Source organism: Mirounga leonina, unplaced genomic scaffold (assembly GCF_011800145.1).
Source record: "Mirounga leonina isolate KUSES-001 unplaced genomic scaffold, KU_Mleo_1.0 Mir_114, whole genome shotgun sequence".
Taxonomy (NCBI): Eukaryota; Metazoa; Chordata; class Mammalia; order Carnivora; family Phocidae; genus Mirounga; species Mirounga leonina.
The window spans coordinates 28,358,861-28,372,594 of record NW_023270265.1 but is presented as its reverse complement, the minus strand read 5'-3'; the positions used below and the strand labels follow the sequence as shown (position 1 = coordinate 28,372,594).

At 40.6% G+C, this 13,734-nt stretch overlaps 1 protein-coding gene across 1 annotated transcript; it reads right to left on the bottom strand.

Moving 5' to 3' along the window:
- Positions 1–764: 764 nt before the first annotated feature.
- On the bottom strand, positions 765–12,356 carry BORCS7 (BLOC-1 related complex subunit 7). Its single transcript, XM_035028205.1, has 5 exons — positions 12,155–12,356; positions 4,117–4,179; positions 3,956–3,999; positions 2,971–2,991; positions 765–2,111 (listed from the first exon to the last, which is right to left on the bottom strand). Exons 1-5 carry the CDS (start codon positions 12,290–12,292, stop codon positions 2,060–2,062), a joined length of 318 nt encoding a protein of 105 aa, XP_034884096.1. The 5' UTR covers positions 12,293–12,356; the 3' UTR covers positions 765–2,059.
- Between the last annotated feature and the right edge of the window lie 1,378 nt (positions 12,357–13,734).

Below are 13,734 nucleotides of genomic sequence, written 5' to 3'. Positions count from 1 at the left end.
TTTTTAATTTTTTACAAATGTCATGTTAGGTATTTCTTTGCATCTTGTATACTTAGATGACTGAACTTTTTGTTTTCTTTTTTTTTTTTTTAAAGATTTTATTTATTTATTTGACAGAGAGAGAGGCAGTGAGAGAGGGAACACAAGCAAGGGGAGTGTGAGAGGGAGAAGCAGGCTTCCCGCGGAGCAGGGAGCCCGACGCGGGGCTCGATCCCAGGACCCCGGGATCACGACCTGAGCCGAAGGCAGACGCTTAACGACTGAGCCACCCAGGCGCCCCTCTTTTTTTTTTTTTTAAAGATTTTATTTATTTATTTTGCGAGAGAATGAGATAGAGAGAGAGCATGAGCGGGGGGAGGGTCAGAGGGAGAAGCAGACTCCCTGCTGAGCAGGGAGCCTGATGCGGGACTCGATCCCAGGACCCTGGGATCATGACCTGAGCCGAAGGCGAACTTTTTGTTTTCTAAATTGATGGGCCTTTTAAAAAAAATCAGTCCTTGGATTTTCTAAGCAGATAATCCTACAATATGATAATAATTTTGTCTCTTTGTTGCTAATAGCTATACTTATTTTTTTTAAGATTTTATTTATTTATTCATTTGACAGAGAGAGAGAGAGCACAAGCAGGGGGAGCCACAAACAGAGGGAGAGGGAGAAGGAGGCTCCCCACTGAGCAGGGAGCCTGACACAGGGCTCAATCCCAAGACCCTGGGATCGTGACCGGTGCCGAAGGCAGATGCTTAACTGACTGAGTCACCCAGGCGCCCCATTAGCTATATTTATTTTTAACTTCTGCACTAGACATGGCCTCCAGCAAAATGCTGAATAGCAACAGTGATAGTAACGTTTGCTAACATTTGCTGTCAATTTGCTAACATTTGCTGTCAATATGGGTCCACTACAGTTCCAGAAGTTTCCAGACCCTTCTTTTTGAAGGTGAATTGAGCCCATTTACATTTAATAAGTGTAATGAGAGTTTATAAAAGGAATGCATAACTGAATTCCTTCATACCTAGTTTTTTCTTTTACCTTAAGTTAATGTGTATAGGCATAATGAGGGATAAATACAATCTAATATGATTAGTCGACTTGATGATATACAATATGAATTAAATTGGACTCTTACTTGCTTTTTTCTTTCACTGAAAACACCATTTTCTTATGTCAGCTTTCTCCTAATTCTTTAGTGATAAGAAATGAACTAGAACACAATGGAGTCCCATTTAAAATTCAAACAAAGACATTCAAAGGTAATGTCTTTTAGCAAGATGAATTAAATGAACATGGGCAAATAACTGAAAAAATAAGGTTTTCACCATGGCACAACCCTACACTGCAATCATTCCCGGTAATTCAACTGCCTTTGCATTTGGCAATAATGTTCTACAAGTGAATCTGCTGATGACTAGCAAAATTACAAAATGAACCCAAGGCCAACTAATCAAGAGTCACAACAAAGAAACTAGGAATGCAGGTCAAGGCAGGAGGTTGCAGCAGGCCAGATATGATACCATTTGCCTAATTTTCATTTAGGAATTTGCTACAATGAATAAAATAAGTATCTCCTCTGAGTTAATAGAAAAGAACAGATATTACCTATCACCATTCTGCGACCATGAAATTTCCTGAATGTATGATTAAAAGAAAAAAAGTCTTTAAAAAGAATATTAATCATTCCTGCTTTCACAATAGAAGCCGTATTTCTGAATTTAAAACATTATTCAGCATTTGCTTAAGAATCACAGTTAGATGATAACAGCTCTTGACATATATAAAAGTTCTATGGAAAAAACTACGACCTCTTTAATTTTGCTTTAACATTAAACTAAACAGAACATTTAAAATTTCAGTAAGAGCATGGGTTAGTCTGCTTCAAGAAGTACTTCCAAAATTCAACCACCTAGCTTCTCTTCAGGAGAAACTGCACACCATCATAAATCTTTTCTAACTTAACTTTTGGAGAAGAAAATGGAAAATCAAACCCATAGGACAGTAGCTGAATAAAATATTTCCTTCTCAGTGTCAGACAAAGAAGTGCTTTTCCCTCTTACAAGCTGCTCTATTTCAACAGATGATTCAACTGGTCCTGTAGATCAGAAGACTGCTCAACACTAGAAATTAGAACAGAGAAAAAGTTTATCTGGCATGAGTAATAAAAATCTCTTTGTACAATTTGTACTTTAATGCATAAATACTGCTGAAACTAAATCAAAATTTATATTGGTCCACTACAGTTCCAGAAGTTTAAACTATGAAAAAAAGGTTTGTAAAGCCAATTAGTGTAACCCATATTGTAAGGGACAGATTTAATCCACTCAAAAAAACAAGACTGCTTAATGACTTTAGCACATTTGCTTAATGAATATTACCAACATGTAAGGTTTTTCTGTTCCTTAAGTTTGGCATCTACACCCTATAATTTTTAGAAAGCCTTTACTAGCAGTGAATTAACTTACTGCATGCCTTTGAAATATACAGTTGACCCTTGTACAACACGGAGGTTACAGGCGCTGACGCCCCACACAGTCAAAACCTGTGTATAACCTGACTCCCCCAAAACTTAACTACTAATAGCCTATTGTTGACCAGAAGCCTTACTGGTAACAGAAACAGTCAATTCACACATATTTATGTATTTTGTATGTTATATGTATTATATACTACACTCTTACAATAAAGTAAGCTAGAGGAAAAAATATTAAGAAAATCATAAGGAAGAGAAAATACATTTGCAATACTATACTGTATTTATAAAAAAAAATCTGTGTATAAGTGGAACGGTGTAGTTCAAACTTGTATTGTCCAAGGGTCAACTGTACTGTTTTCTTTATAACCCAAATGAGCAGAATATATGTCAATTTAAGGGCATATATCAGCTAGAGTTTCACACTGATTCTAGGCCCAGAAGTACAATTCCCTGTAGCCTGCTTCAGTTGGTTCCCCGACTCCCCTACGTTTGGGGTTACTTACTTCTTCTGAATAGCTTCTTGCCTAAATCAGAAAGGGAAAGAGGAAAATAAAGATAAAAAATCTCAGAAAACTAGTGCAATTTATGGTTAGATATTTGTAGGCAGAACAAATTTCCGGCTTATGTCACATTCTGTATTTCTGTCCATTCTAGCTTAAGACCGTGCTCTTGAAGCTCTGTTCACTATCTGAGTGCAGAGTTGCTAAGAAGATGGACTCTAAACCTGAAGAACTAATGATACTCTATCAGACTGAGGGACGCAGTACCACAAACTATATGCATGGCTCACATTCAGCCTGGGTATGTGGAATCTAATGGTCACACACCTGATATGCACACACCCCAAGAATGAACATTAAGCTGTTTAAATATCAAGCGTTAAATTCTCAATCATACATTTCCAATAGGTACATAAGTAACATCAACTATATAAAATATAAAGCAAAATGAAATACAATGAAAAGCTAATTATAATTGTATCCAAAATTATAACAGAGAAAGGGTTCTCTATATCTCAGAATCTCCTGGGTCATTTCTACGTAGCTAGGGCTGGGTTAAATGGGGGAACTAGAGGACACAGGTCACAGTTACACTTGATTCCCTAGTGAAAGCGCAGACTCCCCAGGAGAGACCTTGGGCACAGGTCGTCGACAAATATTGATTAAGTGTCTACTCAGTGCTGAGCACTGTGCGAGCATGGTCCTGGCATGGGCCCTGCCCTCCTGGGGTTCATAGTCTCTCCCTCGAAGGAGCCCCCAAATGAACACAGAGAAGCTCACAAAAGGCAGTCCCTGCTCTTGATCTCACCCATGCTCCAGCTTCTGCAGTCACCACCATCTTTTCCAGAAGGAGCTCCTTCTTGACTAACCCCACCTTTACTCCCAACTCCTGCCTTCACAGGAAAGAGTGCTGAAGCACAAAGGCAAGAGGGCGCAGCCTGCGGGATGTGACTTTGCAGCAAGCCGGCACTGCGCAAGGCATACTCACTGGTACTGAAGGTGTGTTGTTATTATCGCCATTTTCCTTAGACTCTGCATTAAAACAAAACAAAATGAAAAAAAAAAACAAAAATAGCGAACATTCCACTTCCCTGTAGCCACACAAATTATGTAAATAAAACCCAAATCACAAAAGAGATTGTTTCTTACATCTTCTGAGTGCAAGATGGCATCTTCCTGCAGGACCATGTTTCGAGCTGCCTGACCTAGCAGCTGGAAGACAAAAATAAAGTGGTAATGATCAAACTCTGCAAACTTCCTGTCATCTCTCCGCAGCTGTTATACCCCCACCCTCTCTCCTCCCTTCCCCCCTTACAACCACAAATGCTCCAAATTTAACAGAGGATAATCTTTGATTTGTTCATGTTGAAAATCCAAATTCAGTGTCACTGTGTGGTGCTGGCATGGGCTCAACATCTGCTCCAAAGGCTACTGTTTGAGAAATCAAGGGCTCCGGAACCGCAGAGTCAGGAGGCAAGAGGAGATCGAGAGAGGTTTCCAGCCTACGGTGACACCCGGCTCCTGGCAGACAGTAAAGTCCAACCTTGGAAGGGGAGTTACTGTGTGTCCTACCCCTTGTCCCTGTTCCCTTGGGTCAGAGAGATTCTGATGAAAAGGGGACCGATGACCTCATATTTAACAGGAATACCGCGTCACTGCTACAGCCCCCAGATAATCTCCCCTGCGGCAACTGTTGTTTATTTATTTTCGTTTATAAACCTTTACGTACTTCTAATGTTGAGACAGTAAAATAAGACCCTCCATCCCTGTCCCTTCCCTTCCCCATTCTCTCTCCCCTATGCATAAATATTTTTTTAGAGGCACCTGACTGGCTCAGGCGGTAGAGCATGTGACTCTTGATCTCAGGGTCTTGAGTTCAAGCCCCACGTTGGGCGTGGAGCCTACGTAATTAAAAATAAATAAATAGGGCGCCTGGGTGGCTCAGTTGGTTAAGCGACTGCCTTCGGCTCAGGTCATGATCCTGGAGTCCCGGGATCAAGTCCCGCATCGGGCTCCCTGCTCAGCAGGGGGTCTGCTTCTCCCTCTGCCCTCTTCCTTCTCGTGCTCTCTGTCTCTCATTCTCTCTCTCTCAAATAAATAAATAGAATCTTTAAAAAAAAAATTAAAAATAAATAAATAAATAAATAAATAACTTACCTTTCCATTGTGTCTTTTTAAAAGTGGCCATACGTATATAATCTGCCCCCCCTACTTAAAATGTAAGCTACTACCTGCACTCTTCCACACCACACGCTGCTATTTTCACTTGACAAGATATGCTGAGATAGACTGCAGTAGTTTATACTGAATCTGCACATTGCTCTCTTATGGCTGCAGAGCACTGTGCTGTATAGATGTCCCTGTAAGATAATTCAACCAGACTTTGGGGCTATTTGCAGTCTTTGCTATTAGAAGTAGTGCTACAAAAAATACCTTATATATCTTTGTGTCTTTTTGCTAGCATATCTTTGGTATAGACTCATAGAATTATGACTATGATTGCTGGATGGGAGGGTCTTACTGGGGTTATACCATTCCACATTCCCACCCACAATGTATTCGAGTGCCTGTTTCCTCCTTGTGGCCACTTTTAAGTGGCAAACTCTGAAGTCCTATAGATGGGAGATGGTGACTGACAAACTGATGGAAGAAAGAAAAGGTTCTAAAAGAATCTTCCTCATTCATTTATTCAGTCAACAAATATTTATTCAGCGCTTGACAGTATGCCAGGAAGAGACATAGCCCCTGTCTTCACAGGGCTCACAATCTGGTGTTACAAAGAGGACACAGGCACTGCAATCCTTGTGGTAACTGCCGATGGGGAAGCACCAGATGACCGGGCAGCATGGAGAGTTGGGTGTCTGCCCCATTACAGGGGCAGGTGTTCAGGGAGGGCTTCCTTGAAAAGAAGTGACTTCTAGCAGAGACCTAAAGATTGGGCATGATCAGATTTACTGTTTTAGAAGCGTGGCAAGCAGAATGGACTGGAGCAGGGACTGAAGGCAGAGACTGGTTGGGAGAACACTGCCATAGTCTAGGCAAGCAATGAAAGTGGCCTGAGCCACAGGAGTGGCCGTTAGAAAGGGGGGTGGGGGTGGGTGATCATTTCAAAGATAGACTCAAGGAGACTCGTGATTTCTGGAATGCAGGAGCTGTTGCAATGCTGGGCCAAGGCCTTGCTTTGATGACAGATGTATCCATTGGCATTCTGCATCATTTTCTTGCATAAACCAACCACACACATCACATATCATCTAAGATGTCTGGGTTGGGTTTCTTTAAAGCGGAACAACATCTTGAGTATTTCCCCCCAGGCTTTTACTATTGCTTTGCTCATAAGTAAGTCAATAGCAATCTTAGCTCCTCATCTTCAACAGGTACTGTTACTACGTCGTTATTTGTTAGCTCCTCATCTTCAACAAGATTTTTCAACTTCGTTTTCATAGCAATACCAACCCTCTTTGTGTTTTCATTCTAGTTCATCATTTTCCATATTATTGCATTAAGTAATGTAGTTAAAATAGCAAGCATAAACACAGGTGTAAGGTAAAACACAATGGACCCTAAAAAACAAAACAAAACAAACCAACCCACACACAACAGACCCTTTACTCAGCACACAACTCGATTGGAGGAGCATGGGGGTCACACGCATTCATTGTGCTGTGGGCACAAGGTTGGCATGCTCTTCCCCATTTGGTGCTTCAGCCATACTGGCCTCTTCGCACACCCTGCACACATTCCCATCTCAAGGCCTTTGCTTTTGCCATTTCTTCTACTTGGAACGTTCTGCCTCCAGACGTCCATGTGGCCTGCTACCTCACTTCATTCAAGTGTCTGCCTCAATGTCCCCTCCTTAGAGGGCCCTTCCCTGGCCGCCCTATTTAAGGAAAACCCTTTCATCACTCTCTACTCCCAGCTTAGTTTTTCTTCATGATATTTACTACCACCTGATTTTTTGTTTCATTTGTTTGTCCGTCTTTTCACTAAAATGTAAGCTTCCTAAGTACAGGGACCTAGTTTTGTGTACCACCCTCTCCCTTATACCTAGAATAGTTCATGGCACATAGCAGACAATAAATATTTGTTAAATGAATGCCATGGAAGGGGAGCTTTACACATGGAAATTGTCAGCTAATCAAACAAAACAGCCACATGGGGACTGGTGAAAAGAGAAGCAATATTCTACAGACTAAGAAGGATTCAAACTAAAAATCAGGCTCCCTGTCCACAATGAGACCAAGACTCATTGGACTAACCCGAGGGAGGTACCCTGTGGCTTTGGGACAATTTGGGTCACACCAATAACAACTCAAAAAGCTGGAGAAGAGGAAGCCTGAGTGGCTCAGTTGGTTAAGTGTCTGCCTTCGGTTCGGGTCATGATCCCAGGGTCCTGGAATCAAGCCCCAGGTTGCTCCCTGCTCAGTGGGAGCCTGCTTCCCCCTCTGCCTGCTGCTCCCCCTCCTTGTGCATATGCGCGCGCTCTCTCTCTCTCTCTGACAAATAAATAAATAAAATCTTTAAAAAAAGAAAAGCTTGATCAAAGATTATTCGACCATAGAGTTAAGGGTCCATATATGGGCTCTCTGTTCTGTTCCATTGGTCTATATGTCTGTTTTTGTGCCAGTACCATGCTGTCTTGGTGATCACTTCTTTGTAATATAGCTTGAAATCGGGCAACGTGATGCCCCCAACTTTGTTTTTCTTTTTCAACATTTCCTTGGCGATTTGGGGTCTTTTCTGATCCCATACAAATTTTAGGATTGTTTGTTCCAGCACTTTGAAAAATGTCATTGAAAAATTTTCATCATCATTCGCCATCACGGAAATTCAAATCAAAACCACATTGAGATACCACCTTACACCAGTTAGAATGGCAAAGACTGACAAGGCAAGAAACAACAAATGTTGGAAAGGTTGTGGAGAAAGGGGAACCCTCTTACACTGTTGGTGGGAATGTAAGTTGGTACAGCCACTGCGGAAAACAGTGTGGAGGTTCCTCAAAAAATTAAAAATAGAGCTACCCTATGATCCAGCAATTGCACTACTGGGTATTTACCCCAAAGACACAGATGTAGTGAAAAGAAGGGCCATACGCTCCCCAATGTTCATAGCAGCAATGTCCGCAATAGCCAAACTATGGAAAGAGCCGAGATGCCCTTCAACAGATGAATGGGTAAAGAAGATGTGGTCCATATATACAATGGAATATTACTCAGCCATCAGAAAGGATGAATACCCAACTTTTACATCAACATGGAAGGGACTGGAGGAGATTATACTAAGTGAAATAAGTCAAGCAGAGAAAGTCAATTATCATAGGGTTTCACTTATTTGTGGAACATAAGGAATAGCATGGAGGACATTAGGAGAAGGAAGGGAAAAATGAAGGGGGGGAAATCGGAGGGGGAGATGAACCATGAGAGACTATGGACTCTGAGAAACAAACTGAGGGTTTTAGAGGGGAGGGGGGTAGAAGGACGGGTTAGCCGGGTGATGGGAATTAAGGAGGGCACGTACTGCATGGAGCACTGGGTGTTATACGAAAACAATGAATCGTGGATCACTACATCAAAAACTAATGATGTATTGTATGGTGACTAACATAACATAATAAAATCAAATCGAATTAAAAATAAATAAATAAATAAATAAAAGAAAAAAAGAAAAGCTTGGGACACCTGGGTGGCTCAGCCTGTTGAGTGTCTGCCTTCACCTCAGATTATGATCCTGGGGTCCTGGGATCAAGCCCCATGTCGGGCTCCCCGCTCAGGTGGGGAGCCTGCTTCTCCCTCTCCCTCTGCCGCCCCCCAAATAAATAAATTTTTTTAAAAAGCTGGAGCAGAAAGTCTAAGGAATAGAAAGAAGGTATACCCTCCTGGACAAGACAATTGCCACTAGACCCCAAAAAACCAGAAGCAGACATTGTTGTGTGAAATAAACCGTAAACACTTGAGACATTTTTTCTCTAGGAAATTCAGCTCTCTGAGCTCAGGATACTATCAAGAAAATGAAAGGGAAACTCACAGAATGGGAGAAAATATGTGCAAAGAATATCTGATAAGAGATTAACATTCAGAATATGTGAAGAACTCCTACAACTCAACAACAAAAAGTCCAATTTGGAAATGGACAATGGACCTTCACAGACATTTCTCCAAAGATATACAAATGGCCAATAAGAACAAGAACAATGCTCAACATCACTAGTTTGGGGAAATGCAAATCAAAACCACTGGGGGGTACCAGTTTATACCTATCAGGATGGCTATGATTAAAAATGGAAAATGACAAATGTTGTCCCTGGTGTGAAGTATCTGGGACGCTGGTGCATTTGCTGGCAACGTAAAATGGTACACCCATTGTGCTAAACAGTACAGTGGTTCCTCAAAAAATTAAACATAGAATTACTGCAATTGCAATTCAGCAATTGCCCAAAATAACTGGAAGCAGGGTCTCAAATAGGTATTTATATACAAACGTCTACTGCAGCATATTCACAAAGCCAAAAGGTGGAAACAGCACAAATCTCCATCACCAAATGAATGGATAAAAAAAACGTGGTATATACATACAATGGAATATTATTCAGTCTTAAAAAGGAATAAAGTACAGTACTGATACATGCTACCAAAAAAAAAAAAAAAGACAAAAAAAAAGAAAATCAAAAAGACACTCCAAATAATCTAAAGTCTAGTAAAGGAAATAGCAAAAATACATAAGTAACTACAGGAAAAGTCAATATGGTATGTGATAAGTATCATGTAAGAGATCCAATAAAAAGACAAAAGTCAGAGAACTGAGAGATGATGTGTCAACCCTCCCAGAAAGTTGGAACAATTTCAGTTTAACTCAATCCACACCATTTACTGAACACCCAATCTAAATCTACTCCAGAAGAATCTCGTGTGAAAAATACACAAGGAGGAAGAGAAAGGAGCAAGTGACATCAGGGCAGTCAATGGTGACACCATGGCTTTTGGGTCACTAAATCAGCTAGTATCATATGAGAGGTGGTGCCCAAGATTATGAGCCTAGAACCAGTCTGCCTAGGTTTGAATCCTAGTTCTACCCCTTCCTTGCTACATTGTAACCTTGGAAAAATTAAATTCCTCTTTGTATCTTCTATGTAAGAAACATACCTCCTCTGTTAGTAAGTGCAAAGATTTAACAAATTAAGCTACATAAAACACAGCAGTGTCCAGCACATAGATGCTCAACAAAAGTAAGTTTATTATAACAAATATGGTGTTCAATACATACTGGTGGTTAACTATGAACACTATTTTTTAAAATTTATATATTTATACCTTGTTTCTCCTCCAAAAAGATTGAAGGCAATTTATACCATACTATATGCATGTGTGTGTATACACACACACACACACTTTTTTTTTTTGAAAAATAGAAACAGAATCTAGAAGTCATTAAAAGGAGAAGGAAGTAAATGTGTCTACCACTAAAACTGATGTAAGAACTTCTGTGCAACCAAGGCAAAAAGTGAAACACTTGCATTTGCATAATTCTTTTTTTAAAAGATTTTATTTATTTATTTGTCAGAGAGGGCGTGTGTGCACAGGCAGGAGGAGTGGCAGGCAGAGGGAGAAGCAGGCTCCCCGCTGAGCAAGAAGCCCTAAAGGGGACTCAATCCCACGACTCCAGCATCATGACCTGAGTGGAAGGCAGACGCTTAACTGACTGAGCCACCCAGGTGCCCCTCATTTGCGTAATTCTTATTTTTATTAACATATAATAAATTATTTGTTTCAGGGTATTTGCATAATTCTTATTTGGTAAAAGGCAACATGACAATTCCTCAAAAAGAGAAGAACTTTCCTCTGATACTGAATCCTAAAATGAGTATATCATGTGTGGCCTCACACAAAACATACTTGGGATCACCAAATCAGTGACTTCAACAATAGTGTTATGGTAAATGCAAACACCTTCTTCATATGGTTATTTCTTGTAGTCACTACCAATACAAGCTAAGGACATAACATGAAAGATGACTCTGTAAAGACAATTCTACTGGATCCTAAACTAATCTGAATGAAGCTGCTATGAATATTCATATACAAGTCCAAAAGCTTGTGGCCATGTTATGCTTGTTACTGCAATTACATAACTTAATGAAATAATATAGAGACTGATGAAATATGAGTTAAAAGAGAGAGTTGCTATTATTATGAAAACTAAGTTGAAAATAAGCAATACTTGTTGAAGATGAGCAACTAAGTCACACTGCCATTGAGTTAATTATGAGCAAGATAATGATCAAGTTCTAGAGAAAAAATTCACAAAGATCTAAAAAGACTTTGTACTCAGATTGTTTCTCAGGTGTATTCAAGATGTTGTTCCACTTTAAAGAAACCAAAACAGAAACTCTTAGATAATATGTGTGTGGTCAGCTTATGTAACAAAATGAGAGGCATGTTATCATTTCTCTTGGGTAAAAACCTAGGAGTGGAATGGCTCAGTCACCAGAACCATTTCGTTTGTCCATTCATTGGTCAACAGACATTTGGGTTGTTTCCAGTTTGACCCTATCACGGATAATGGGGTTATGCACATGTACAAGTCTTTGTGTGGACATATATTTTCATTTCTCGTGGGTAAATATCTAAGAGTACAATAAATACGACTTTTTTTGGAGACAGCGTACATACATAAAACTTTCTGGTGTGAAAAGCCATCATAACTCCATTCACGGAACCAGCTAGAGGATGAAGGGGAAATCGGGGCAAAGGAGAAAGCTAATCTAATAAACAGAAAACCAAGATGTGGCCAGAATGACAAATCAGAAAAGAACAAATCCACAGACGATGCACAAAAGTGTGAAAGGAATCTGGGATGTTGAGGGCAAAACCATGCGGAATTTGGGGGCCAGAAAGAGGGAACCCCATGAAACAAATTATGAACTGGCTAGGACCACTATCTTATCCGCTGTCCTGCAGCAATCTCTGCTTTAAAGCACAGATTCCCACAATCCCGTTCCCCGCCATATCGCTAATCCCCCAGAGACTACACATCCCAGAATGCAACACGCGCCCCTCGCGAACGAGCTCTATTCTCAGGGAGCAGTTCACAGCCTACAATTCCCAGAAGGTAATGCGATCCCCTTCTCACAGCTATGGAAGACTCGGGGCCCCGGGATATCGGGCCATAAAGTCCACTCCCAGCTCACCTCGGAGCTCCGGGAGCCTTTCAGCACCTGCTTGGTGAGCGCGATCACGTCCGTACCACAGGTGTTCACCTTCTCTGTGAGGAGCCCCTTCACAGACTGACCGAATCGCGCTTGCGAATCTGGTGTCCCAGTCGCCATCACCTCAACTAGTGAACGCCGCAGCCTGGGCAACGGCGAGTCGCTGGGGCCAAAAGGCGTCAAGGCGGAAGGAAGCTAGGTGGTGTCTCTTACACCGTGGGAAAAGGAAGGGACGCATGCGCCCAGCGGAGGTTGACCTTAGCTAACTTTAAATTCATTTAAAATATTCAGTTGATATCTTGAGGAAGATAGGGCCCAGGCAGACATCCCTGGAGGGGACAGAGGACAATTTCAGTAAATCTATGCGTTAGAATCAGAAGGCCTGGATTATAGTCCTACTTCTGCCATTTAGTTTTGTGACTGCAAATTACTCAAGCTTTGCGTCTTGTGTTCATTAGTAAGAAGTAATAATGTTCAAGTCTCCAAGGGGTTATGAGAACGAATTAAGACCTTTCACTTCAATTTTAATAAGATTCCATTTAGTAAATATCAAACTGTGCTAGGCTGAGGGTAGAGAAAGAAAAGATACAGTCCTTGTCTCTGAGGAGCTCCCAGGCCATGTGATGAGCCATGTAAACAGCTAATAAATGGAGGAAATGTTCAACATCTTAGTAATTTTTTAGGATAAATGATCTCTTTTTTCTATTAAAAGCAACCTGATCATCACCTTGGAAATGAAATACCGAAATGTTTCAGGTAGCTCTATTTCTTTTTTAGCTAATGCACAAGATGGGAATGGTGTTATATTGTAAATTCTGTTCAAAATAACCTGTACTCAGCATCAACATTACTTTCTCTCCAAGTGTCTAGATTCATGTCTCTGTTGCGTCTTTCATTTAATTCTTGTTCTTAATTTTATTGAGGTGTAATTTATGTGCAATAACTATCTTCTTTTATAGTGTACAGTTTAATCAGTGGGACAGATGCACACACCTGTGAACCACCACAATTAAGATACAGAACATTTTTATCACATCACGTTTTTATCAGAAGTTTCCAAGTGCCTATTTGCAGTCCATCTCTCCCTCACTCTAGGCAACAACCAACCAATCTGCTTCCTAACACTATAATTTGCATTTCTAGAATGTTATATAATTGGAATAATACAGGAAGTATCCTTTTTGTCTAGCTTCTTTCAGCATAATGATTTTGAGAGTTATCCACATTGTAGTGTGTATCACTAGTCTGTTCCCTTTTTTTTGCTAAGAAATATACCATCATTTGAATATCTCATTTTGTTTATCCATTCACCTGTGGATGGACATTTGGGTTGTTTCCACTTTGGGACTACTATAAATAAAGCTGCTATGGCATTCATATGCAAGTCCTTATGTGGGTTGTTTTCATTTATCTTGGATAATATCTAGGAGTAGAATAGCTGGGTCGTATAAGTGTTTAATTTTTCAAGAAACTGCCAGAGGCGCCTGGGTGGCTCAGTTCATTGGGCCTCTAGACTCTTGGTTTCAGCTCAAGTCATGATCTCGGAATCATGATCTCAGAGT